This window comes from Oryzias latipes, chromosome 15, assembly GCF_002234675.1.
Source record: "Oryzias latipes chromosome 15, ASM223467v1".
Classification (NCBI taxonomy): domain Eukaryota; kingdom Metazoa; phylum Chordata; class Actinopteri; order Beloniformes; family Adrianichthyidae; genus Oryzias; species Oryzias latipes.
Genome location: NC_019873.2, coordinates 17226053 through 17253382, shown reverse-complemented (window position 1 = coordinate 17253382; position 27330 = coordinate 17226053). Strand labels below are relative to the sequence as shown.

Sequence of the window (27330 nt, the reverse complement as noted above, 5' to 3'; positions counted from 1 at the left end):
ATGGTGATAAACCGGTGGCAGAGGAGGGATGGTTATTGTGAGCGTATTCAATCCATACTAGGAACTTGGACCAGGTGGAGGGATTCTGGGCAGCCAGGCAACGGAGGGCAGCTTCCAGCTCCTGATTAGCACGCTCCGCTTGGCCGTTAGACTGGGGGTGATAACCTGAGGAGAGGCTAACGGTAGCACCCAGGGCGGAGCAAAAGGTTCTCCAGACCTGGGACACAAATTGAGGTCCCCGGTCTGAAACTATGTCCTTGGGGATCCCGTGGTTTCTGAAAACCTGATGGACCAGGATGTCCGCCATTTCAACGGCGGTGGGGAGTTTAGGTAATGGAATGAACTGAGCCGCTTTAGAGAAGCGATCAACGACTGTAAGGATGACAGTGTTGCCTTGTGACGGAGGCAACCCTGTGACGAAATCTAGGGCAATATGGGACCAAGGGCGAGTAGCGATGGGCAAAGGGTGAAGTAAACCAGCCGGAGGCAAATTGGAAGATTTGGATCTGGCGCAAATATCACAAGCGGCGATAAACTCCCTGACATCCCGTTCTAGGGTGGGCCAGAAAAACCTGCGCTTAATGAGACTGAGCGTTCTTTGGACACCCCCGTGACAAGAAACACGAGAAGTGTGACCCCAAACCAGAACGTCCGAACGCAGAGAGGAAGGCACGTATAGAGTGTTAGCGGGGGGAGGAGGATGATCGGGTTCCTCATCCTGAGCCTGCAGGACCCGCGTTTCGATATCCCACGTGAGATTACCGACCACGCAGGTGGGTGGAATAATGGGAGTGGCCTCCTCAAGGTCATGATTACTGTGGATGCGAGATAATGCATCGGGTTTGACGTTCCTACTTCCGGGTCGATAAGTAATGATGAATGAAAACCGATCAAAAAAGAGGCACCAGCGGGCCTGACGGGAGTTTAGGCGTTTGGCAGAACGGAGGTAAGCGAGATTTTTATGATCCGTCCAAACTATGAAAGGGTGCTCCGCCCCCTCGAGCCAATGACGCCATTCCTCCAGAGCTAACTTTATGGCAAGGAGTTCGCGGTTCCCAACGTCATAGTTCCGTTCCGCAGGTGACAGTTTACGTGAAAAGAAAGCGCAGGGTTTGAGTTTCCCTGAGGAAACCTCACGTTGGGAAAGAACGGCTCCTACTCCGGTATCGGAGGCGTCAACCTCTACGATAAACTGACGTTGGGGGTCAGGTTGGATCAGGATGGGAGCTGAGATGAACATCCCCTTGAGTTTATCGAAGGCGGCCTGGGCCTCTGGGTTCCAAACAAAAGGTGTATTAACAGACGTAAGTTGAGTGAGTGGGGCGGCGAGACTGCTGTAGTTGCGTATGAATCTACGGTAAAAATTGGCAAATCCGAGAAAACGTTGTAACTGTTTACGTGAATCGGGAGGTTCCCAGTTGGCGACAGCGGAAACCTTGGCTGGATCGGGGCGGATGTTGCCAGCCTCAATAATGAACCCAAGAAAAGACACGGTAGATACGTGAAAGTCGCACTTTTCAGCCTTTACAAAGAGTCGATTTTCAAGAAGACGCTCAAGGACCTGACGAACATGGTGCATGTGGAGATCGTGATTGGGTGAATAAATGAGAATATCGTCAAGATAGACGAAGACAAACCTATTAAGGAAGTCTCGGAGGACGTCATTAACTAGGTGTTGGAAGACTGCAGGGGCATTGGTGAGCCCAAAGGGCATCACCAGGTATTCAAAATGACCAAGGGGGGTGTTGAAAGCAGTCTTCCATTCGTCCCCCTCCTTCATACGGACTAGATGGTACGCATTACGGAGATCCAATTTAGTGAATACACGCGCTTCCTGAACGGTGTCCAAGGCGGAGCTGATGAGAGGCAAAGAATATTTATTCTTAACTGTGATCTGGTTTAATTCTCGGTAGTCGATGCATGGCCGAAGGGTCTTATCTTTCTTCTGGACAAAGAAAAAACCTGCACCAACGGGGGACGAAGAAGGACGAATGTGACCCGAGGAAAGAGATTCATGGATGTACTTTTCCATGGAGAGTTTTTCAGGACCTGACAGATTGAATAATCGTCCCTTGGGGAGAGTGGCCCCGTTTAATAGCTCGATGGAGCAATCATAAGGTCGGTGCGGAGGTAGAGCTCCTGCCTTGCTTTTACTGAAAACAGTCCTGAGATCATGATAACATGAGGGTACCTTGGAGAGGTCAATATCATCAGGTGCTGGCTCCAGATTGGGAGAAACTGATGGTACTGCGGAGCGGAGGCAGTTGGCAAGGCAATGGGTGCTCCAGTTAGTTATGTGAAGATTCACCCAATCGAACTGGGGATTGTGACTGCGGAGCCATGGGAAGCCTAAGATAACAGGAGATTGAAGCGTTTGAGTAATATAGAATTGCATGACTTCATGATGGTTACCAGAGGTGACAAGTTGCACGGGTCTGGTGCGGTGAGTGATTCGAGTGAGCAGCTGACCACCTAGTCCAGCTGCCTTGACAGGATGATCCAGCGGTTCTGTGGGGAGACTGAGTTTGGACACTAAGTGACTGTCAATAAAACTTTGTTCAGCTCCGGAGTCTATGAGGGCTTGGCATACATGAACATGAGACTGGTGACATAGCTTGACAGGTAAATAAAGAAAGTTATTTTCCTGAATAACAGTGGAGGAACCCTCCCGCGGCCTGTCTTCTAGCGGGGGGCTTTGGAGTTTAAACGTAAGGAGCACTGCTGCACATGGTGCCCAGAATGTCCACAATAGAAACAGGTACCTTCTACCTGGCGTCTGCGGCGTTCCGCCGGTGTGAGTTTAGAATGTCCGATCTGCATGGGTTCCTCAGAGGAGCAGGTGACGTGTTCACGAGAGATGGAAGGAGATTCTGGCATGGGGGTTTTAGACACAGGGTTATTTACAGTTTTCCTCTCAGTATGTGCTCTTTCTACCTGACGCTCGCGGAGTCGTACGTCAGAGCGAAGAGCTGCAGTAACGAGCTCCTCGAACGTTCTGGCTTCAGACTGAGAACAGAGATGGTCTTTGATCTGGTTGTTAAGTGATCGATAGAAAACCCCTTTTAGGGCAACGTCCGGCCATCCAGCTTCCACAGCTAGTATTCGAAAGTCAATTAAATGTTCACTTACAGATCGGCTGTGTTGCCTTAATCGTAGAAGGTGGCGCGTCGCCTCCTCTGTCTTGCGGGGTTGATCAAAGACCAGCTGAAATTCACCTAAGAAACGCTCGAAAGAAATCTGAGAAATGGGGTTAGCAGTTAGAAAGGCCTGAGCCCATTTGAGCGCTTTGCCTCTGAGGGAGTTAACTATGAGGGTGATCTTGCTGTGGTCAGCTTGGTAATATCGCGGAGCCTGCTGAAAAATAAGTCTGCATTGAAGAAGGAAACCCCCACATGATTCAACGTCCCCCTGAAAAAACTCCGGTTGAAGCCGGAAATTTTCAGGAATCCCAGAGGCAGCGGATATGTCCAAGCTCCCGGCTGTAGGGGCTGCAATGTTGGTATTAGCATTAGCTGGATATTGTCCGATTGAATTCATCTGGGCTTGAGAAATTATTCTCAGGCGACGAGAAAGGTCCTCCTGAATAGCGCTGACCCGGGTGATGGTACTGTAGAGGAGGTCCAGAAACAGTCCGTGCTGGATGACGGTCTGACGTAGATCTTCCGGGTCAGCTGGGTCTGGGAATTCTAGGCCAGTTTGTTCTGTCATGGCGTCGTAGACGTAGCAGACCCAGATGCTGAAACCCGGAAGAAAACTCACAGCAAGGATGACTTTAAATGGATTTATTTTAGAGGTAAATAAGTTTCTGAGGGGATGTGGACGTATTTCCTCCGTGGATTGAACTTGGTGTTTCCTTTGAGCTGATGCAGATGAAGGGGAGGGGGCGACACGAGGACGCGTCGAACTGTGGATCCAGAGGGAGCGAGGCTTGGGCGCTGAGGACAGCGGGACCGGCTTGAGGTAAGGCGTGGACGCCGAGGACGGCGGAAACCAGTTTGGAACGAGGCGTGGATGCCGAGGACGGCAGGACCAGCGTGGAGGGGAGGAACCAGCGTGACCAAGGTAGGAACCTGAAGGTGAGCACAAGATGTGGTAAGTATGGAGACAAGATAAACTTAGCTGAGACTAAGAGGCCAGGCATAAGCACCGGAGTGAGTATAACAAACTGGCGTAGAATTCTGGTGAGAGCTCCCTTATGAAGACCGGCAGGATGATGAGAAGATGAGGATCAGCTGGTTCCAATCAGCAAGGTGGTGAGAGCTGTAGGAGGGGGGGAGGTGAACTGACAGGCACCGTGACACATTCTTTGAGCAACACAAAATCCACCGGAACAAGACCAAGGTCCAGTTTCTTTGAGTTAATTCTGAACATCAATGAGCAGCTTGAATTAACCAAAATGGCTTAGTCTTCAACGTTTAATCTAGCTAATCTAGCTTTGATTTGAGCTGTTTGCTGTTTAATTTCTCTCAACATCTAGTTGTTAGTTTCTCATTGTTTTTGCACATTTAGTCTGCTAGCATGTGAAATTTGTATCAAATGATTCTTTCTACTTTCTATCTATCTTTTAGTATTGTCTTCAGAAGGTTTCAGAAACGTATCGCAGTTAAATTGGAGCTTAGCTCATTGCACACTGTGTGTGTGTTGTGCGTTTGTGCTTCAGTAAGTGGGAGCTGCAATGATCAGTTGCAATGCAGTTTTAGAGACTTGTGTGTACATTATGGGGTGCTTGCTGCTGGAGGATAAGATAGATAGATAGATAAATAGATAGCTAGATAGATTATTTCAGAATGTTGCTTGATTTTTACATTCATCTTTCAGTTCTAGAGAGAAAAATCTCCACCAGACAAACAAGGGAGGAGCTCATCAGGAAAGGAGTCCTCATGCCCGAACAAAGTTTGTTCACTTATTTCTTTATTTCGGTTTCCTTTTGTTAGAAAAGATAAAGTAGAACTAAATGTGCTTAGGATTTTTTTCCCCCCACATCTGATCATTAAAATGTGCTTTGTTAATCCAGGAAGGAAATTTAAAGAGTAAGCAGTTGTTTAGTCACATGCTTCTGTTTGCTTTTTACCAACTTTATCCTCAGGGTTTCTGGGGAGAACACAAACAAAGACTGAACAAACTTTGTCTGACATTCATTATGAACCGAAACATTAAAGTCAGGATTCTTTTCTCTCTGTCTCACAGATGAACCAATCAACAGTGAAAATCTGAACGGCCACACGACGTCCAGTTTGACTGCAGAGGAAGTGAAAGTAGATATTGAGTCTCCAGAAACTCAGTTGCAGGAACAAGCTTCTGGCCCAGTTAACACCGGGGACAAAACAACAGGTACCCATGGAGTCCGTTTCTGCAAACGTTGGTTTTCATGGCTTGTATGATTCTTTAACCCGGGTGTCTCTTAAGTGGGTCCAAGTTTCATAAGAACAGAAAAATGACTTCACTCCTCAAGCAGAACTTTCTTTTTTTTCCTTTGTGAGAGATAAAGTGTCAAAAGGTGGAAGTGGGTGTGGTCTATGTGGAAGAATAGCTCCGAGTGTGTCCACTCTGACTTTGGTTTTGAAAATGGTGCAGTGATATGGAGAAAGTAAGATTTGATGTACCAACATGAAAAAAATGGAGATGCCAGCAAAAACAAAAAAAATGCATTTTATCTGGGGATAAAACTTAAAAGCCTTAAAAATACTGTTCATATTAATTTGATCTTAAACTTAAAAGCCTTCAAAAAACTGTTCATATTAATTTGATCTTTCTTTGATTTTGAAGCATTACTCAAATAAAATCTAAAAGATTATATTTGATCAATTCAATCTTTCTAATGTAATGTTTGATAACTGATTGCATTTCAGTATTTGGTAAGGTTGCTCTTGTGAGCTTAACAGTTGCGAGGATTGTAATGTGTGAAATTTCAGCAAGCTGCTGCTTTTCTGTAGAGATGTGTGTAAAAAGAAACAGACGGGTTTCCACTCCTCTCTGCTGTTCTCATCTCTGTAGTGGAATTCCTCTGCATTTGACCAGAGTGCTTTCAAAGTAACCCAAAGAGTCTTCACTCTTTTGGAGCCGCCATAGAGTAGGGAGAACACATTACACGTGATCTAGGACCGAGGTTCAACTCTTTGTTTAATTATATTATTCAAAGGACAGGCCAGTTTGAGTTGGTGCAGCATTTGTCTGTAAATTATTTAAAATCTTTGTAAAGAAAACTTTCATAATTTGAATGTGAATAAGATCAAAATAGGAATTCAAAAACCTACAAGCCGAGAAGAACAAAGCAAGAAAACATATCAAATGAGTTTGGAAAAAAAACGATACTTTTCAGCTTGCTGAGTATGTGTGAGGTGGGAACTCAGCTGTAGTACTGGGAGATCTTGCTATCATACTGTTATGATCATAAGAGAGATTGTGTGACAAGTACAAGTGCTTGAAGAAGACCAGACAGATGAGTGTGCATTTAATACACAGCTAGCTGTCTGTCTTATGTATCTGCTTGGGCAGCACGCACCGTAAAAGGACTTACACATTGTAAACTTCAGTAGAGTTCCCCTTGGAATGGAATCATTTCAGTTTGATCAGGAATCCATCAGAGCATAATGAACGACCAGTATTAACGGTGTACTCGATCTTTTCAAAAATGGATTACTTTCTATACTATAATAATCCATTTGAAGCCCAAAACTATGAGGCCTAATTTGTTGGTATATGCAAAAAAAAAAAAATTTTTTTTTTTGATTTTTCAAAAATATCTACCCATTTCTGTTTTAGCTAATATGGATTATTTTCCCCTTCATTTATACAATTAGCCTGTGTATGATGCTTCATGGTAGAAATCTTTACTGGATTTAATTTAAATAAAATTGATCAAGTATATTCTTACTTAAAAAATGCATTAATGCATAATTCCAATCCATGTATTAATTTTCCTTAAAAGGCTAAAAAAGTACCGATATCATGTTGGTTATAAATGTTAATGTGTCAGATTTTATTAAAGACAGTTCTACCTTTTTAAAATTGATCACATTTCAAGGAACCACTTAAAAATGAGATGTGGCCTCTCAAGGGAATAATCCTCCCATTACTTATTAAATGTTGAAATAAATAAAAAATAATAGTTCTTTTGGAATAAAATGAGAAAAAAGTTCAAATGTAATCACATTTTTAATTGAATTCTTAATCAATTTGATTTACAAATATTAAGGGGATACCCAGCTTGCTTGGATTTTTTAATTTTGCTTTGTGCTCTTAAAGACCCACTCCAATGTAAGTCGTGTTTGTAACATGTTCTTGTAGCATTTTTCTCATAATGAGGACATGTGTTAAAGAATCTGGAGTTAAAACTGCGTTTCAGATTATTTCTTTATTCATATAGCGTTGGAATCAGGAGCCGATAAAAGCCGGATGTTTAAAAAGCTCGGACTTATGACTCGGCTAAAGGCTTGGACGGGCCAAAGTCCCGCCTCCTCCGCTCTCATTGGGAATCCTCCTTGATTTGAGCTAAAAACTGCATAAAATAAAAGATCTATGGGAACGATTTTACAATAGTAAAAATATAGTTTGGGGGGGGGGTTAAACAAACCAATAAAGATGGTTGTCTTCTATCTTTTTATGTGGCTTTTTTTAGATGCTTTAAGTCCTTCCTTGTAGCCGCTCAATGCGTTTGTTCGTGCAGCAGTTTTTGGGCCCTTATCGAACTCCGAGATCTATGAGCTTATCTAATGTGTTCAAATAGATATTCCCATTACAGCATTTCGTCTTACTAGAGTGCTAGATCCTTCTAGCTAATGCTTCCCAGTCCCTCAGGAGACAGCCCACTGCTGTACAGTCCAATGCTGCCTATTGCCTAAGTGCTGTTTTCATCTCAACCCTGTTAGCATTGATCCTATAGAAATGTTTGTCAAAAGTAAAAAAAGAAAAAGAAAGAAAGGCTTCTAATAAAACATACAATACCATTTGATGTTAGGAAGGCATCATCTGTCAAAACTCCCTAAAATAGTAAACACAGAGGTCTCTTCTGTTCTCTAATCTCTCATTTCTGCTTGACTGCATGTCCATTTGTGCATTTGTTTGCACAGATGAGCATCGCTAACCTTGCTTCCACTTTCTCTTCAAGTCTGCCTTGACTGCCTCTTTCCTTCCTGCTTGCTCTGATCTGCTCAGAGAGGTGTGACACTAAACAACCTGGCCGGGCAAACCAGGCGCGACCTCGAGACGCCCAAGCTAAAAAACAGCAAAGTGCTGCTGCACCAGCATCTGCTAAACCTGCTGTCGGCACGGGCACTACGACCAGGCAAAAAGACGGTGCTTCTGCAACTAAAAAGACAACTAAAACCGCTGGCAAGAATGGCACATCCCAGCAGACAAAAGCTAACCCACGGCATACTAACACTGCTAGCCGAGGGAATGGTAAGTTCAGCTGACTGTAAAGAAACCTGTTGATCAGTGGATGTTCATCCCTGCCTGCCTGCCTGCCTGCCTGCTGTCAGTCAAGTCACTGTGGAGGTTTTTGGAGAAGACTGAAGTACAGATTTATTTGTGCGCTTCACAAAAACCCATTGTGAGTGTGTGTGTGAAAAGTCATTTCTGCAGGGCTTTCATACATTTTATAAATCACTGGTGTGATTTTTGATGGCACAGTGGTAGGGCGTGCTCGTAACGCTTCAACTAATGTGTGAAAGTCGCACACAACAATACTTTGTATACTGATATGTTTTCAGTTTTTAATTTTGTTAAAAGGTTCTTCCTTGAGTTGCACCTTCATATTTTTCCTCAGGCTAAACTTTCCAGCTCTTACAGACATTGCAGACACTGTCAGTTAACATTACCTTTGGGTGTTTACCCCAGATTTAAAAAATCTTTCCCTTTAATCCTGAAATAGTCTAGCTGGCAGCAAACTCTTAGGTAACAGTAAGACTTTCATAATGTCAAATTACCCTGTGTCTTTAAGAATGTTACTCAGGGTGGTTACTGGAGATTATGAAGTAAATAAATCAAATATATGGTGTTTGCATAAAAAACAAAACTGTAAGAGATCTTTTCAAGTCCCTCTCCGATGAAAATCATGGTTTTTCAGTTTTTGACATGTACGTGTGGCATTTTACTTATGAAGGAGAACAAATGTAACAAGAAATCATTTCAGTTTCAAATTTCTGAGTGTTTCTCCTTTCAAACTGTTGCTAAGATGCTAGGTTTGATTTAATGAGCTTTGCAAATGGGTACCTGGGTTTTTATGTTTTCTAAAACTATAAACTTGTATAAAAAAGTCATTTTTTTAAATACTTTAAGAAAAGGACAAAAGATCAAAAATGAAATGCATCAAATTGTATTTCTTTTAAAAAGCTTTTATTGTGTGTTTGGGTGTACTAACATGTGCCGTCTGTTAAACCAATGCCACATGATCCCCCTTTGGTTAAAACAGCAAACAGAAAGTTGTTTCATCATAACTGCTCTGTCACAGTGCATGACTGAATTTTACAATGCAGTCATGCACAGCTCATAAAAACAGGTGGCAATTTTCAAACGATGTGTCCTCCTGTTTTTCATTAAGTCTGCAACATTGCAGTGTGTCTAGTTTATGTCTGGACATAAACCTACTAGAGGCTGTGCCTAAACTCTGAAATATCACTCCTTCAGATGAAAGATTGCACGTAGTGAGCGGTGGAATAATGGTTAGCGCTGCAGTTCAACACCATTCAACGTGTGCCTTCCTGCTATTTCTGGAGAATCTACAAGAGATTGTTGTATTTTAACTGTCCAAAGAAGCCGGACAGAGTTTCAATGAAAATGGTTGCCTGTGTTTGTGCTCTGATGTTAGCCTTCAAATACCCGTTTTAAACGTCAACTTAAGACCTAAAGACGTGCCTTTTTAGAACGGCCTTCACACCTTATGTCTCTGATTGACAACCTACCATTTAATCCAGGACTCTACTTAAAAAAGAATAACTTAGAATAGAATAAAACACAAAATAATAATTTTGATTCAATTGGAAACAGTCAGGCATAAAGGGGTTGATACTCAGTAGTAGTTGGTGGCATCTTATTTTCTTTTACTCCTTTTATTGAATTCTTATGTCTTTTATGTATTTTATTGCTCTTAATTTTATGCTGTTGTTTTTTCCTTTTTTGTTCCTAAAATGCTTAATTTAAAAATTTTCTTTTTATCTCTCTTTTATTGTAAAGCCCTTTGGCATCCCTGTGGTGTTGTAAAGTGCTATAAAAAGAGTCGGTCGGTCGGTCGGTCGTTTAATCTTGTCTAACAAATATGAACATAACTTCTGCCTGATTTGATAATTTTTCACACTTCTATTTCAAAAAGGCCTTCCACACTAGTTTAATTAAGTTTCTTTCCTTGAATACTTTAAGTGCTCTGTCTGAATATAGTTTTACATTTGTTTCTCCCTCCATGAAACTGAATTCTGATTAAAGGGAGCTTGATACCTTTCATAATTTTGAACAACCTGGATCTTTTTCAGGAGACTCGAGCACCTAGGCTTTCACTCATTTCCGTCTTTCTGTGTCTCCTCAGCCAAATCCTCCCACCCAAAAAAAACAGGATGCACAACAAAAACCATCCCAACCTCCACAGCAACAACTCGATCTAGAGTGTCTAAAGATGCTGGTGCTGCAGCAGCACAGAGTAATGGGAAAGACGCAAAGCCCAGCCGGAAATCAGACTCTCACGCTTCCTCATTACCTCATAAAGCTTCCAAAGCAGCTGCAGAGACTCCCAGCCAACCTAGAGACTCAAAATCCTCCCATAATTCTCCAAACACAGAGCTTCTGTCCCCTAAGGCCTCAGCCAGTGAGGCGGAGGTAACTCATGCTGCTTCTCAACACAACCAAGAGCCCATATCTGTCCCCAGCGGTTCAGCTGCAGAGGAGGGAAGCAAAGAACTGGTTCCTGAAACCACAGATAAGCGTTCCCATGTCAACATTGTCACAGAGGACACGTCCTTTACAGCTGGAGAGACACAGAACATCCCCCAGGAGAAGGAACAAGGACGACCAGATGAGGAGGGAGTAGATAGGAACAAGAAAAAGGAGAGTGGTGTGGACAACAGCCCAAGGTGAGATTCGGCTGAGGCGTGCATTTTTCCGTCCTCTTTTGCAACCGAACATCTCATGAAGTTTCTTAAAATTTGGTGAACATTCAAATCTTTTGCAGGAAATCCTGCTGATAAAATGCTTCTACCAATAACTGTGGAGGGATCTCTGATTTAGCCAGCAGTTCTCAGACTTTGAGGCGTGGCCCCTGATAGGTTTTCAAGGTTGAGTCCAACTCGATTAAAACAAATAATTTGGCACCAGAGAACCCCAAAACTGCAAGACAACTTTGCTACCACAGTGATTTCTCACCAAGTATTTCTTCCTATCACTGGTGCAAAAAAAACTTCCAGGATGTTTAAAAATAAATCATATTTTTAGAAAAGAGAACCAGGAAGACATCTAAAAGCCACAAAGAATATGAACGCGTGTATCTCCGTCTGGGTTTATGAGTTTTTACTCTTTCATGCCTGAATTTATCACCAAAAAATATTCTTCACCCTTTCTGTTCCAGGACATGCTAAATTTAAGACCCATGTTTTGGTGTTTTTAACATGTTCTTGGGGCATTTTTCTCATGATGAAGGATATTTCTAAAGAAAATGAAGCTCAAAAATGTATTTCTGACTATTTCTCTATTCAAATCATTGTGAATCAGGAGCAGATGAAAAAATTCTGTTGGAAAAAGAGCTCTCTGCTCTGAGCTCTCAGCAACGGGGAGGAGAAGGGGGGCGTGGTTGCTTCTTGACAAAACAGGCAAATTTCTAGTAACCACCTGCTGCTCTGCAGAAACCATGTGCTGCAAAAGTGACATGGGTTTTATGATTATGGGTAAAAATGGCATAATCATAAAAGATCACTGGAGACTTTACGATAGAGCAAAAGAAGATCAGAGTGCAGAGTGAATAAACTATTACGATGTGAATTAGAGACCAACGGCTGCAAATGAGCTTTGGTTTTGTCTTTGCGGACCCTCTTCCCGCTCTGGTACACGCTGGCCTGTGTGATCAACACTTGATATCATCTTTGAAACATGAGAAAATGTTTGTTTAAAAAAGAAAATTATTTTTCTCTCCTAAGAAGGCTCCACCAGAAAATGTCAAAACCACTGGAAGTAACAAAGAGACGTGATTGTTTCAATCCGCATGTTAGCTTAAATATGTTTTATATTAAACCAATGGCAGACTTATGGAAGATGAGATCATTGTTTCATTGTTTGAAATGGTTTTGAAGCCTCACCATTTCTTTTCATTCAGCTGGGATATTTTAAGGGTTTTATCGAGGATCTGAGAGGGAGAAGTGAAAATCTGAGAGCAGAAGTTTGAGCAGTTCACACAAAACACACTGGAGCTGCAGGTCAGCACAATTACACAAGCAGCAAAGCTGACAGCAGAAACACAGGAGAGCACATCTGCACGCAGAGATTGAAGGGAGAGCAGAAAATATCAATAGCTTAGCAACACAATGCTCTTTATGCTAAAGAAAAAAACATAAATTATTATTTTACTTTGCAAGTTTTAGTTTGTGCCTTCTTTTATTATTTCTCTGGGTGTATGATTTTCGTTGTATCTTCTTAATGAAAGCCTAGGCTTTCCTGCTAAATAAATGCAAACAAAAGTACAAATTATACAAACAATTCTTTAAAAAATAGTTGAAAATTCAAATTGATCAATGTTTTATACATATAGATGTTTTTAAAATGGATTTTCTGATTCAGGTCAACAGAGAGCGGCGCAGAAAAGCCGCCAGGTTTGAGCGTTAAAACGGAGCACGCCGAGGTGACAGTGATCCCAGACAGACCGAGAGACAGCCAGACCAGTGACTCTGATTCAGACGGACCAATCCTCTATCGAGATGAAGAAGAGGAAGAGGAGGAGGATGAATACACAAACAGTATGTTTTTAATCAGATTCCCTATTTCCTCATTTGCATAAAAGCTTGCTTGTTAAAATCTGTCTTTTAAAAAGACTCTTAAGTCTGGGTCAAACCTATGAGTAGCGTCTAGTTCTGGGTTTTTTATTTACAGCCATGTGTACTATGACTGTGGTTGTTTTCGCTTCCTGATGTATTTAATGCAACATGCCGATTTTAATATGTCAATTCCACAATTATCAACAGTTCAACATGTGCAGAAAAAGCTTTAAGTTTTCTATTGGCTTCAGATGATTTGGCATTACGACACAAAGGTGACCTCCCTTGTCAGAGGTGAAGCTTTAGCGGTTGTCTTAAAAACTCATTTGTAGAATCTCCTTGAGCGATCTTATGCAGTTTTAAAAAATGTCGATTTTAACTTGAAGTGATCAAGTCATTTAAGAAATCCCATTAGTTCTTCAGACATTTTATCTTCAACTGTGTTATCAGCTGGCACCATCCCATGAGTGGTCTCTCATCTGTCACCATCAATGTCAATTCTGGAAATCACATCCCACAATTAACGTGGTGGATCTACGTTTTTATCAAAGTGAGCTTTGACAGAGGCGGTGGAAATATATTTATAGAGATGGATGGATACAAACTCAAAATCTAAATTCTTCAGGGGCATTTGGTTCCTTTTTTCGTCTTGGATTTGACCCAATTGCAGATTTGATCTCAGTTTTTCACTTTACTACAAATGCCCAAATTATAGAAAGAAAAAAAAAAAGCAGCATTTAATAAAAAAACAGAACACCATAAAATACACACTAGATGTAGTGGATGGATGTGTTAAAATATGTAAGCCATTTTTAAAATGTCCTTGTTTTCAAGCTGTTGATCTTTTATTTCTTTTTCTTATTTATTTCTTTTTTTTTAAACTTTAGGCTCACTGGCAAGTAAAATTCGCAGACGAGACACGCTGAACATCAAACTAGGCAACCGACCCAGCAAGCAAGAGCTGGAGGAGAAAAACATTCTGCCACGGAGCTCTGAAACAGAAAGGCTTGAGCTGCGCCAGCAGATAGGCTCCAAACTCGTCAGGTACCCTTACACACACAGCCACACAACACACACAGCCACACACTTTGGAGGTGTGAAATTGTAAGTGGGCGTTACCTGTCATCAGAGATTTTGGCTATGGAGTACGATAACAACTCCTTCTTTTTTTTGCTGTAGCTGTGGGTGGTGTAACTGTCTAAATGGCTGAAGGAGAACTGCCTATGGATTCTCGTTTTTATTAATAAGATAAATGGTGTGATGTTATATTTTTACTTAGCTGAGATGAATATTGCATAATAATGCAGTTTGATCCTTTTAGGCGCCTGAGCCAAAGACCCACAACTGAAGAGTTGGAGCAAAGGAACATCCTGAGACGTAAGTTTCAAAAGTCTGGAGGAGTAATGTGATTACAGCGTTTTCATCAGGAACACCGTCACTGCACCACAACAGCTTCAATTGAAGCCTAGAGTAGAAATATACACAAAGACAGCTGAAGGGATCTGTTTTTTAGGACTTCTATACACCTTTTACCAAAAAACATGCACAAATTCCCTTTGTTTCTTCTTAATGTGTTAGCTAAAAGATGCTTCTGATCCACTTGTTTTCAGTCCTTGGATCATCAAATCAAATTAAACCTGAAACTCGTTTTTTTGGCCCCTTTTGAGTGTTTTTCATTCACTGATTTAAGAAATTCTTTTAAAAACCTGCAGAGATGAATAATAATCAATTAGAAAATAATACCTATTTTAATAAAGTGTTAGTCAGTTTGTCCACCCAAAACTCGGTGGAGTAAATTCAAGTCATGATGAACTTGAATTCAGGAACAGGAGGCAGGTGGACTTCCTTTCTCGGTTCTTGATGGTGCCTCTCTGATCGTCCCGCAGCTTCACTTTCTTCCAAAACGTGTCATTTTTCTTGTCATGAACACAGCGTGGGCACACAAAGTTGTTCAAGTCACTGTTAGGCTAATGTTCCCACTCTAATATTAGTGGATGTGTTGTCTTGTGTGTGTCATTACAGATGAGACAGAACTGGCTGACTTGTGTAGCTCCACAGCTTTCAGCCTCCCACTCCAGAGCTCCTTATAACCCTTATAAACCAGCGACACATCGCTGTTTTTGTTCGCCACAGTTTTTCAGAGGAATTTATGTCTTTTTAAATCATTTTCAGTGTAACCTGGACTCTTTTTGTAAGATAAATCAATGAAATGATTTTTTATGTGGAATGCTACCAAGCAGGACCCAAATCCTTCCTGCTGGAGGGTTTCCTAGCTCGCGTCCTGCGCCGTCTTTACTTTTGAGGCTAATTACATGTACGTAATCTAAATTTTAACAACAAGAGTGCCGTAGATCTAACAGGGTTTGCTCTTATGCGCTCTTTCCCCAAGCTGAAGGCTGAGTAATTGTGCGGGATCTGTCCCTAGGAGGTGGAAAGTAACTGCTAACAACCGCCTTCACCGCTTTCTGAATTCAGAACAGGAAATTAAAGTTAGACGTGTAGCTGAAAGTAATGTATTGTTCAGTCAGTACTCTAACTCTAGCAGGGACAGGATGCATGGTACTGGTGTGGGATCCAAATCCAAGAAACTAGTAAAAGAAATGTCTAAGAGAGGATACTTGAATACAGTTTAACAAGCTTCTTTCGTTGCAGAAGTTTAGAAAAAGAAAGGAATTACTAAGAATTAGAAATGGGAAATATAACTGCTTAGAGAATTAGACTGGATTTGAATAACTCTGGATGCTAATGCAGAAATGAAACTCATAGATCATCCTGTCTGACAGGGAATCCAGCAGTTATTTTAATGGGCGTTGAAACAAAACTGAATAAAACCAAAACAGCCGTGACATTTGATTTTGGCATCTCAGGGTTGTCACTCTCGCTCAGCAAACACGGCGCTCCGACACTGCTTCTCTTTGGCTCGCCGCTTTGAACAAAGCCCGCTGACGAGTTCAGCCAGCAGCTCTGGAGGGTTAAGATTTCTGATCGTTCATGGTGTGACGCACACTAGAGCAGCAAATGGAAAGAAGATTTTTAATGATTTTGTTTACGCTGAAACGGGTCCATCTTTTTTTTCGTTTAGAAGTGTTTTTTCCTGTGATACTTCACTCTCTGGTGTTTGGTTCACAGCTAAATGAAGCTCTTTAGGTGTGAATGAGGGAAAAAGACCACAGTAGTTCTTATTACGATGCATATAAGTCGGGCAGCTGTAATATATCATGCATTCCACGGCACTACTTGAGGTAGAGTTCAGGGGTAGTCCATGCCAAGTTACCCCAAACCTGTTTGCACGCAATACTCTGCAGATTCCTGACAGCCCTGCAAAAATGTTTGCTGTTCAGATTCTAAGGTTAATTCATTTCCTCTCTGCAAATACTGGACTCACATTTAATAAATGGACTTAGTTTACGCCGTGACTTCATAGTCCGGTTGACGCTTCTACACTACACTTCATACATACAGCACTTCTTTATGCGCAGGAGTTCTTTCAGCAACACACAATCCAAAGATGACTGTGGCAGCCCTTTCTCCATTCCTGACATCCTGCTGCTCTTATGTTTCTCGCCTTCATCTCGTGATTGAAAGCAGAAGTTTGTGGTGGGGATCATTTGTGTGAAAATGACCCGATGATTCCCTGTGTTCAGAAAAGAACGAAGCAGAGGAGCAAGAAGCCAAACAGGAGATTAAGAGGAGGCTCACCAGAAAGGTACTTCAAACACACTCGCAGAATGGAAAACAGAAAGACCACACAGTCTGTATTTATCTGCCAAATCTGCTCCACCTTATGGGTCATGCAAGGTAACAAAAGACAATGGGTGCAGAAATTGGTCCACCTAGTGGACAATGTGGGTGCTTTAAAAAAAAAATCCTTTAATGTCACTCAATGATTTCAGAATGTGTCTCTGTGTATTTGTGAAGCTGAGTGTGAGGCCGACAGTGGCAGAGCTGGTGGCTCGAAGGATCCTTCGGTTTAACGAGTACGTGGAGGTAACGGATGCCAAGGATTACGATCGGCGGGCCGACAAACCGTGGACTCGCCTGACTCCCGCTGACAAGGTACTGCTAGTAACAAACAGTCGCCCAACAGTATAATCACTCACTCACCAAACAATCCTGCTTATCCTTTTTGCCTTCCTATTTTCAAATCAAAGTCATTTTTTAAAAAAAAGTGACCTTGGTGATATTTTTTTCATTAGAAGAACCATTTTTCACTTGAATGCTTTTAATTAATAAATTTAATCTTAATTACTGCATTTTGACCTCGCTTGAAACCCAAGTAAAGCTGCAGATAAATTATGTGTCAGTCAGTTATGGATTTAGGTTTGGTGACATTAAGTAAAATAAAATGATCTAGTTGCAAAAATTCAATGTCCTGCTTTGATTTTTGCATGCATTTTTTATTTTTAATTTAGAAACCCAGCTGTAAAACATCACAATCTTTATGTAAAACACCATAATCCTTATATTAAACTGTTTCTGTTTTTAACCAGAAGTAAAACTAGGAAATGCACAACTTCATTCAAATCTACTGCCCTCTGCTGTTCATTTTTTTAACTACACCCCAAATCACTGTTTAATTAAACATTGATCAGAGAACAAACATATTTGTTTTAAGAGGCATTCCATTTCTGATCATTTATTTGTAAGTGACTGTCTTTTTTTTTTGTTAAATAAATGTTTTTGTAACATGTCTCTTAAAAATCTTTGCATATTTGTAGCTGAACTTATTGTTTTTCTTTCAATAACAGCAAAGAAATCTACTTGGGAACTGTATATTTAGTGTTTTATATTACTTACTAATACGATTCTGCCTTTCTACTGCCAAAATCCTTGTCAGCTCACCTAAAAACCAAGTTTCTGCAGAACATTAAGTCAAGTCTCTAAATGGATTTTCAAAACAAAAAGAAGGTTTTTAGCTTTAAATAGCTTTTAAGAGATCTAATATCACTAAATTAGCTTTTTACTTGGAGAAAAATCTTGTATTTAGATGCATCTGTCACATACCTGTTTGAGGAAAAATATCAGAACATTTAGAGTTTATTACATGGAAGTATTGCTTTTAGCAGGTTACTGCAGGTCTATTGAATGAATTCCTGGTTGGAAATTAGTGAGTAGGATTGCTGCACAGGAAGAAACAAATTGGAAAAAGGAAAATTCTACTAAAGCTTCCATGGAAGGAGTTTAAGGCAAGACTTCAGCCGGGGAAGATTTGTTTCAGTGTTGTAATGTCTTATTAATTTAGAGATGCTCAGTTTGGCACTTGTAAGCATGCAGCAAATGGGTTTTTGATGCTAAAAACTTATTTGACACCTTTAGGAATAAAATAAGTATTTATACATTACCTTTAACCATTCCTGAAGAGACCTTAAAAACTGCTTTATTTTTGCTTCAATTTTGTTTCCATTAATTGAAAAACTGAGTTATTTTTATCTGTAAAGACTTGTGGCTTTTATCTATCATTCACCCCAGAATTGTTATGGATCTGCACATGTTTGAGGCCAGTGTATTGTGAAAAATAAAACTCACCAGAATGTTGTGTAACGATTGTTGGTTCTCATCACTACATTTGTGTTTGTTCTGCTTCTTCTCCTCAGGCTGCTATCCGTAAGGAACTGAATGAGTTTAAGAGCCGAGAGATGGAGGTTCACCAAGACAGCAAACAGTTTACCAGGTACCCCAGCAGTCCTTATCCCGCAGCGTTTTTGCCGCCTCTGCAGCTTCGTCAGTAGTTTATCGCAGTAAATCCTGCTGCTTATTAACTCTCCCTGATCAATATTTATGTCATTCTGACCCGCTAAAGCTTATTACTCAGGAAAGTGGTGATTTACACCTGGGTGGGCGAGTTCATGAGCCTCAGGCGGTGACTGCTGAAGAAGAGCAGGCTCCCTCAAATGCTATTAAATCTGTTTGCTGTGTTTGTGCCCAGTGGCAGGACTGCAAGGACACCAACAGCCTTAGATAGAAAGCCCTGTGCTGCATAGATCTGACTTGTAATCTAGCATTTCTTTAGAAAAATAAAGACGCAAGCACACAGAGAAGGACGACTCTTCTTCTTGTCAGCTTTGACCTGGAAGGGAGCTCAAGAATTGTGGGATAAGGAAAAATACTGACATTTTTTTAAACTAAAGTATCTCAAATATTTCATAATTTAAAAAAGAAATGTAAAATTAAATATTGTTTGAAAAAAGCTTTTTAGGAAAGCAGAACTTTATGTTAGAGTTCATTTTACAAAGTGGGGAATTTTGTAAAAAAAAAAAAAAAGAGAGAGAGAGAGATTTCAAATAAATATAAAAAAATCAAGCATCTAAAAAATACATTATCAAAAGAGAGCTTTTATTGGGATTTTTTGAAAATGAAATGTGTTGCCGCTTAACTTTGATTCAAGAAACCAGTTCTAAAGTACCAGAAACGGTCGACATGGAGCAGCTGGAGAACATTTCAGTCACTTAGCCGACACTTTACATCAGCAAAAACGAATCCCATTTCTACACAGATGTAGAAGGAAACCCCCTCTGTGCTGCAGGAGTGTCGAGGGATAAAGGTTCTATCTTTTATAGTAAATTTTTCTTTATTTTTGTCAAAAAACATTTTTCCACGCTTACATTTTTTTTTTCTACACACCTTTTTTGTGTGTCTGAGAGCGTCCTTCATGTTAGCAGGTGGAATGCAAGTCCTAAACAGGAAAGGTTCCTGGACGTCTGGAATCGTTTCACTTGGACTCGTAACACTGATCCGTCTTCTCGGAAATGTTTTGCAACCTATAAGAGATTTTTGACCAACTTTCATTGCATCGTTTTTTTCACATCTCCAGTTATTTTTAATTTTTTAATTTGACGCGTGATTAAGTTAGGCTGTTGTTGCCTCCTCAGATCCTCCCACCGTCTGATGCTAAATATTAAGATTTAGTTCACACCAAATCAGCAAAAACCTTTAAAAAATACATCTATAAAACTGCAAATTTTCAACCACATGGCTCAGATTAACAGTTAAGTGTAAAGATAGTCACCATCTCGAAGAGAAAACACGATTAGCTTACAGTTTGTTTACTTTATATGTATTTATTTCTATAAATTTGCCCTTTTCTTGTTTTTCAGGTTCCACCGACCTTGATTTGCCATCACAAGCTCGGCTCCTGACAGCCCACCTTCTCTCCAGACTCTTTCCCTCCATTTGTTTTGGAATCCAGTCTCTCTCTCTTTCACACGAAACTCTGGTTTGACTTAGCAGGGAGAGCTCCGATCCAGCTGGATTGGTTCATACGGACTCCCCATCTGAGGTTAAACACAGAACCGACCCCACCGTCCAGTCAGCTTTTCCTGCTACGGCCTTTCAAGTTGCCTTCTGTGACGAGGTTTCTTTGTCTGGGATTCTACCTATTTATGTCTGTAATGACAGCTACAAATGTGTCTTAAGGCCACGGCGCTTTAAAGGCACCAATTAAACGTTTGCACATATCTGTAGTGACAACAGCGGTGTGTATTTTTGCCCTTTAGAAGCCTATTTATTGTAGAGTGTCAAATTGTTTTTTGTCACAGAGAGCAGAAACAAGCACAGTGTCTTTTATAACACAGAATTTGGCTGAAGTGTGCTGTGAAGTCTTTGTGTGTTTCCTTTGAGACAGATGCCCATAAATGGGCGTGCTCCTCAAACAGGAAACAGTTGAATCCCAAACACTGCTGATTGTCGGACCATTTTAAATGACACTGCCACTAGAGGGCGCTGTATCAAAAGAATTGAGAAATGTAACAGGTGTTGTATTATAAAGAAGCCTTAGATGGCGGAGGTTTATAAAGTAAAATGTTTTTGTGTTCTTTTATCTTCTGAAAAAGTGCTGGATCTCATATTTTGAGGGTTTATTTCTCTGCGGTTTGGCAGAATCTTCACTAAGTGGACACGATGCCAAAGAAGAAAACGGGAAGTACTTTTTTGTTTTGAAGAAAAGCTTCATTTAGTTGGAGAAATTGAAGGAAAGGTGTTATTAAACTGAATATTCATCTCCTCCAGCACAGAGACGTTGGTCTGTTATCAACCCCAGCACTGTTTGTCAAGCACACAGAGATGAATTCAATCTCAACCTTTTCCAGTTTCAACAATCAAGCTTTTATTTTTTTACTCTCAATATTTACCCTTTTAAAGTCTTCAGTACTTTTAATTGAGGCTTTAAGGGCACCAAGTATGACTTTATTTCCCTTTTAAATGTACAATTACATTAAAATTAAGCAAGTAAGAATCCATTAAGGCCCTTTAATTCCTGTGAAAATTGAATGGCTCAAACATTAGGATGCATAATCATGCACTTTGTCCATGGAGAAATCCAAACTGTTTCTTTACATGGGAGTTCTCACTATTTGCCAGGGCTTGGTGTTAATTTATCCAGGTTCCTGTAAGCATCAGTGATCTCACCACAGCACTTGTTAAATAGTAGAAGAAGCGAAAGAATTGGTTATTCCTGCTGCTTTGCCAGAGTTGAAGGAAATGATGTACAGGAAACAAGCCAACAGTATTCATTCATGTCTGTGCTGTTGTATTTTATTTTTTTGTACAGTGTATATCAAGCATGTTCATACAATGAAGTCCATGTAGCTGAAGATATGATCAATTATAAAACTGCTGTGAATGTTTGGAGCTTTATTTTGTCGACCTGTTTGCATCTGTCAGGCCAGCTTCAGTGTTTCTTCTTCAAGAATTGAAAAATTGATTAGAAAGTAACATTTGGTTTGTATAAATGACATATTACATAACTGCACATTGAAACTCCAAACCTAAATCTGAAAAAAAGGAGGGTGGAATAAGCTAATAGTTATTTAGTCATGTATGAAAGCATCAAGACCTTCATATAGATTTATTGCTAAGCATTACTGTCGCCTTCCAAGGACTTCTATTAAAGGCTACCATTTAATTTCATTTTTTCGCATAAAGAGTGTGCCTCAATCCTCATTGAGGCATTATTGTTGAACTGGAATGTCAAGGGACGATTCATTGTTTTGTCAGATGCCACTATTTACCAAAAAGAATTGAGTTTGTTTGCCATAGTAATACTCCTTGAGGTTTTTTTTTTGTTGTTCACTCCCTAGAAGAAAAATGTGGAGCTAAAGACTGCAAATGTTATATAGATGTAATGTTTGTGTGTTGCAGTAGAAAATCCTTGGAATCTTTTGGGGCTTTTCCAAGAAATTGTCGATCTGGATTACTGTGTAATGAGTCAGAGAGGAATTCTGGACGCCCTGTGCAAATTGAGATAAAAAGCTCTTTTGCTGAAGGAGCTGGCTGTTGACTGCTGCCCCTAACCAGACTCAGAAAGGCCGGCCGTCTGGTGAGAGAGAGACAGAAACTGGAACATCTAATATCTGCATCATGAAAGACGGAGAGCCCACTCCCAGCTGTCAGATATGCTCACCTAAAATCTAAGCTTTATCAAGAAGACAGACTGACGAAGGAAAATTAGTTTCACAAAAATTGAGCCTGATAGTCAAAGGCTCTGCCTTTGGTTCCATGCTCCAATTTCAGGAAAAAAGACAGCATTAAAACAAAATGGTTTGATTATGAAAATAGCTACCTTTGAGAGTTTAAGCTTTTCCATTCAAATCTTTGATTAACAAAAATTAATTTCATCAAACTTTATGACAGGCAAAGCAGAAAAGCTCAGAGTGGAGCGATTGAATTTCCTCTAGCAATTTTCTTCTGGATAGCTGCTGCATTTGGGATCAGCTGGATGTTTCTGTAGCAGTTCCAAAACAGCCTGATAGTAGAAATAAAAGCAAGTTAAGAAAGAACAACCTCAAACTAGTTTCTTTGCATCTGTGTACTACAGGATGTCCCACATTTGTTAAATATTGCAGATGTGAGAAACTGCACTTGATTTAAACCCAAACCCTCATAAAAGTCAAATTACTCTTGAACTATTAAGAAAATGCGTGGCCTCATTTCTGGAGCAAGCCTCTAGCTTATTTGCTTTTCAAAGATCAAAGTAAATAAACTTTCCTCTTAAAAATCAAGATTTCTGGAAAAATCTTTGGAGTACAATTTTTGGAGGAAGCTGGTGTCAGTGCAGAAATCTATTATGTTGTTGGAAATTTTCCCCAGCCAGTAGTGGCTCTAGGGCAAAACTGAATCATAAGAAATTATAAAGGAAAATTTGTCTTTCTTTCTTTTTTGCAAGAAAAACAACCTTATCTAGAAAGTTTTTCAATAGTAAAATAGTCTTAGTTTAAGGAAATATGTCTTGGCTACTACAATATATTTCTTAAAACAAGAATTCTTGGCAAGAACATTTTTCTTACCCCAATGGCAATTTTTCTGGTTATTTAAAGAAAATCTGCTAATGGGGTAAAAATGTTGGACTTATTTCTAAGGGGCCTGTTTTTGCAGTAATGTCTACTGCTGTTCACTCACTGTTTTATCAGGTCGCCTCAGCAAGAAACTAAAGAAACTCCAAGATCCAAAGGTCAAGTGATTCATGTGACTGTTTGGTCTGCAAACTCACCTCAGCTGAATCCCATAGAGAACCTATTAAGAGCAAGATATTAGATCCAGCAACACAGACTGATTGCCTCTATGCTCAGGTGCACTATTGCAGTAAGTGCTTATCAGAAATCCAGCATTCTTAATTCATTTCAAGGATACGTTTACCGGTGAATGTCTGAGAGTTTATTGTAGCTATACATCATATTGATTTGAAGGGATACAGCAATCTGTGCAAAATAGACTTAAAGTCCAACTCCAATCATCGTTCGATCTATTGTAAAAGTGTTTCCAGTAGTTTTTTCTTAATTATGGTTTTCAGGAAAAATCGACAACCCTGTGTTGTTTTCTAGGACATAGATTCTGCAGAACGGCTGGAGTTCATCAGAAATTTGCCTCTGAGTTAGCACGGAGGGAGCCTGCCCTCGTTTCCCATCAATCCTCTTTTTTTAACTCTCTCTCAACAACCCCAAGCTAACGTTAGCTGTGGAACTAAAATGACGAGCAATATTGGAGCCATCCAGCCGTCCAGTTTTGAGTCGGATGCCAGCTCGGACGAGGAAGACAAAGACGTACGGCACATGGATCCTTTTGTCTGCAAGTGGATGCATCAGAATGGAGCGGAGTATAGGACCTTTGTGGAAACTATACTGTATTTTTCAAACTTCTTTTTTTTTCTGGTCACAACTTGAATAAAGAAATACTCAGAAATGCAGGTTTAACTGGAATTTTCTTTACAAATGTCCTTCACCATGGAAAAATATGATACAAGAACTTGTTAAAAATACCAAGATTTTCATTGGAGTGGGCCATTAAGATTTTAGATTTTGAACTAAATGAATGAAATAGATAAACTTTTTGGTGATTTTTTTTTTCCCCATTTGCTGACATGAGCTTGAACTATGGACTTCAACAGACTGCAAGCTTTCAGGATTTCGAAGAGGATGTGAATTTAATGGAGTTGGCCTTGAAAGGGGCAAGAAAATGGCAGCTAAAAAAAAAACAATCAAAGAGGGTCTAAAAGGGGACGGCAGTGAAGCGAAGGCAGGACATGGAAGGTAGTCAAAAACATGAATCATCAAAGATCCTCACTGGATTCCTGCATAATAACTTTGCAAACCTATCTTCTGACAGCCAAAGTTTTAAATTGAAAGCTATGAAACGCAGGACGAAAGACGACATCAAGATAACTATAAAAAAAAAAGATGGGACTCATATTTCAAAGCTGCCCCTCAGGGGTTTGGTAGTCCCAAACCTCATCCACACCTTTCATGTGGGAGAAAAAAGCTTGACCTTCATATCTTTGTAATGAATTACATCATTGGTGGAGTCCACAGTTTCCAATCTGAACTCAAAAGCTTAAACCTGAAAGAAATTTGATCAAAATCAATTACCTCGGAAAGAGATATGTGCCATGATCGTTGTATTACACACAAAGTGTAATAAAGTTTCTTTTACAGGAAAGTAGGGCAGTTTTGACCTGGTTAAATTGCCTGCAGGTTTCAGCTGTAATGAAAACCCACTACTCAACTGGAAAGAAGATGGTGTTTAGTCATCATTTTTAAGCTCCCTGAGGTTGCATGAGTGGCTGTTGGAGTTCGTCTTTTTTCTTTATCCTGGCTCTAATACTCATTATACATTCACCCCGCTATCACATATAAGTCCCACTGCTACCACGAATTTATTGAAAGCTTGTAGCTGTAACAATCAAAAGACGAAAAACAAGAATACTCTTTAATTTTGCATAATTTAAACGTGAAAAATTGTTAAGACGTGGGGAAGAGAAAAGTGAGGCAAACCGGGGAGAGAGAAAAAAAAACACAGCACATTCTAATGAGGAACGTTTAAGGAAGATCATTATGCAGAGCTGTTGTGTAATCAAAGGATAAAACAGATGTGCTGCAGCAGTCTAACAAGGAGCTTACATCAAGGCCAAGCGCCTGTTAACAGGTTCCCCCAACTGTGTCGGGCACAAGGGCAAACATGTGTCGCTGCCGGGGTAATCAGAGCGCTAAAGTGTTAAGGATGTGAATCTGCTGCCACTGTAGGCTGTGAAGATGCTGCAGGGTCTTGAATGGTCGAAAGGGTAAAGGGAAAATGTGCAGTTGTGGGGGATTAAATTGATTCTCTGGCTGATGAGCTACTCCGTCTGTATTTACTGACTACAATAGATCACCTTCACCGGCTGAGGAAAGTTAATTCGGTTCAAATGGAGCTCCACTGTAGAAGGCAGACCTGACAGGAATGCAGGAAGAGCTGAATGCAGTGAAAAGGAGTAAAAGTGTTGTTTGGTTTATCTCATTTATAATATTTATATGAAGTGTTTGATCAATCTTGCTTTGATAAAGATTTGTTGATCTATATGTTCCAGATCACTTTGTTTAACTTTCATCTTCTTAAACACTTTACCTCGTGTTTTTTTTTTATTTGTATTATTGTCAGGTTGTATTTCCAGAATTTAGATTTTACTACCAATTGATTCAGTCTTCATTAATGATATAGTTTTTGTGATCATAATCTACTTTGTGAAAAAAAAGTTATATTACACCATTTCTAACAATATAAACATATTATTTCTTCCCTAAATTATACTGCAAACAGTTTAAATATTCAATACAAATTCAAACTTTATTTATGAATCACTTTTTATTCAGCAGCAACACAAGTGCTTTACAGCTTTAAATGAATAAATTAAAACACACTGCACGGTGGCGCAGTGGTTAGCGCTCTTGCCTCACAGCAAGAAGGCCCCTGGTTCAAATACATCAATGGGGGGCCTTTCTGTGTGGAGTTTGCATGTTCTCCCCGTGCATGTGTGGGTTTTCACCGGGATCTCCGGCTTCCTCCCACTGTCCAAAAATATGCTTCATAGGTTAATTGGCAACTCTAAATTGTCCATAGGTGTGAGTGTGAGAGTGCATGGGTGTGTGACTGTGGACGTTCTACCCTGCGACAGACTGGCGACCTGTCCAGGGCATCCCCCCTGCCTACGCCCAAGTAGCCGGGATAGGCTCCGGCAGCCCCATGACCATGAAAGGGACAAAGCGGTACAGAAAATGAATGAATAAAACACTTATCAATCCATTTTCTTAACCCTCTACATCTCTTTCGGGGTCACAAGCCTGTCCCGGCCACTGAAGGGCAAAGGCAGATGCACCCTGGGCAAGTCGCCACTATTATTCCAGGAAACAAAACTACTCCCACACTCTCACACATGCACACTTGGGGATATTGTGGCCAATATGTTCGCCTATGAGGCATGTTTCTAGACTGTGGGTGGAAGCCAGAGAAAACCTTCACATGCATGAGGAGAACATGCATTTTCTCATCATCAGAACACAGCAGATTCATAAATAGTCTTCGTAAAATGTTTATATTTATTGGGTTTTTACTTTGGAAAATTGGTTTTGTCCTAATCGGTGTTAAAGCAGAAGTAGTTCGCCTCCAGACCAGGTGGTGGCGGTAATGTGCCATTCTGTTTTCTTGTTAAGTGCGATATGAACAACGACCGAAAGAGAAAAGTAGTGAGCATTGGTGTCAGAATTATTTTAAAATCATGGGAACTATATAGTACAGCACTATATAGGGTTTTTGTAGTTTGGGAATTCGGACACAGCCGCAGACTCGTCTCTGGCTCTTCTCTGGCTCGTCTGTGCTCTCAGCCGTCCGCCAACTCCATCTGGATGAAGCCCATCTGCTGGACTATTTAAGTATGTAGTGGTAGAGTTAGATGAGCGAATTCTTCTTTAGTCCTGATACATCACCTGTCCATCCTGGGAGAGGATCCCTCCTTCATGTGGATATCCCTAAGGTTTTTTCCTTCCGTCTTTTGTTTTTCTTCTTCCTTTTTTTAGGTGTTTTTTCCCCACCGAAAAAGGAGGATTTAAGGGGCAGGGATACCCCGAGTTTAGCTTAGTCTGTT

General features: G+C 40.4%; 1 protein-coding gene across 5 annotated transcripts in view; it reads left to right on the top strand.

The window, feature by feature from the left end:
- phactr2 (phosphatase and actin regulator 2) overlaps window positions 1-21578 on the top strand; it is a 47159-nt gene extending 25581 nt beyond the window's left edge. For 3 of the 5 annotated variants that reach the window (XM_020709455.2, XM_020709459.2, XM_020709458.2), the window contains exons 3-13: window positions 4819-4893; window positions 5188-5331; window positions 8155-8400; window positions 10520-11060; window positions 12754-12929; window positions 13835-13991; window positions 14269-14324; window positions 16592-16653; window positions 16866-17003; window positions 18542-18618; window positions 20042-21578. In XM_020709455.2, coding sequence (XP_020565114.1) covers window positions 4819-4893; window positions 5188-5331; window positions 8155-8400; window positions 10520-11060; window positions 12754-12929; window positions 13835-13991; window positions 14269-14324; window positions 16592-16653; window positions 16866-17003; window positions 18542-18618; window positions 20042-20057 — 1688 coding nt within the window. In that variant the 3' untranslated portion in view covers window positions 20058-21578. The remainder of the gene's footprint in view (window positions 1-4818; window positions 4894-5187; window positions 5332-8154; window positions 8401-10519; window positions 11061-12753; window positions 12930-13834; window positions 13992-14268; window positions 14325-16591; window positions 16654-16865; window positions 17004-18541; window positions 18619-20041) is intronic. The other 2 variants (XM_020709456.2, XM_020709460.2) reach the window with 2 other exon arrangements.
- Window positions 21579-27330: the final 5752 nt, after the last annotated feature.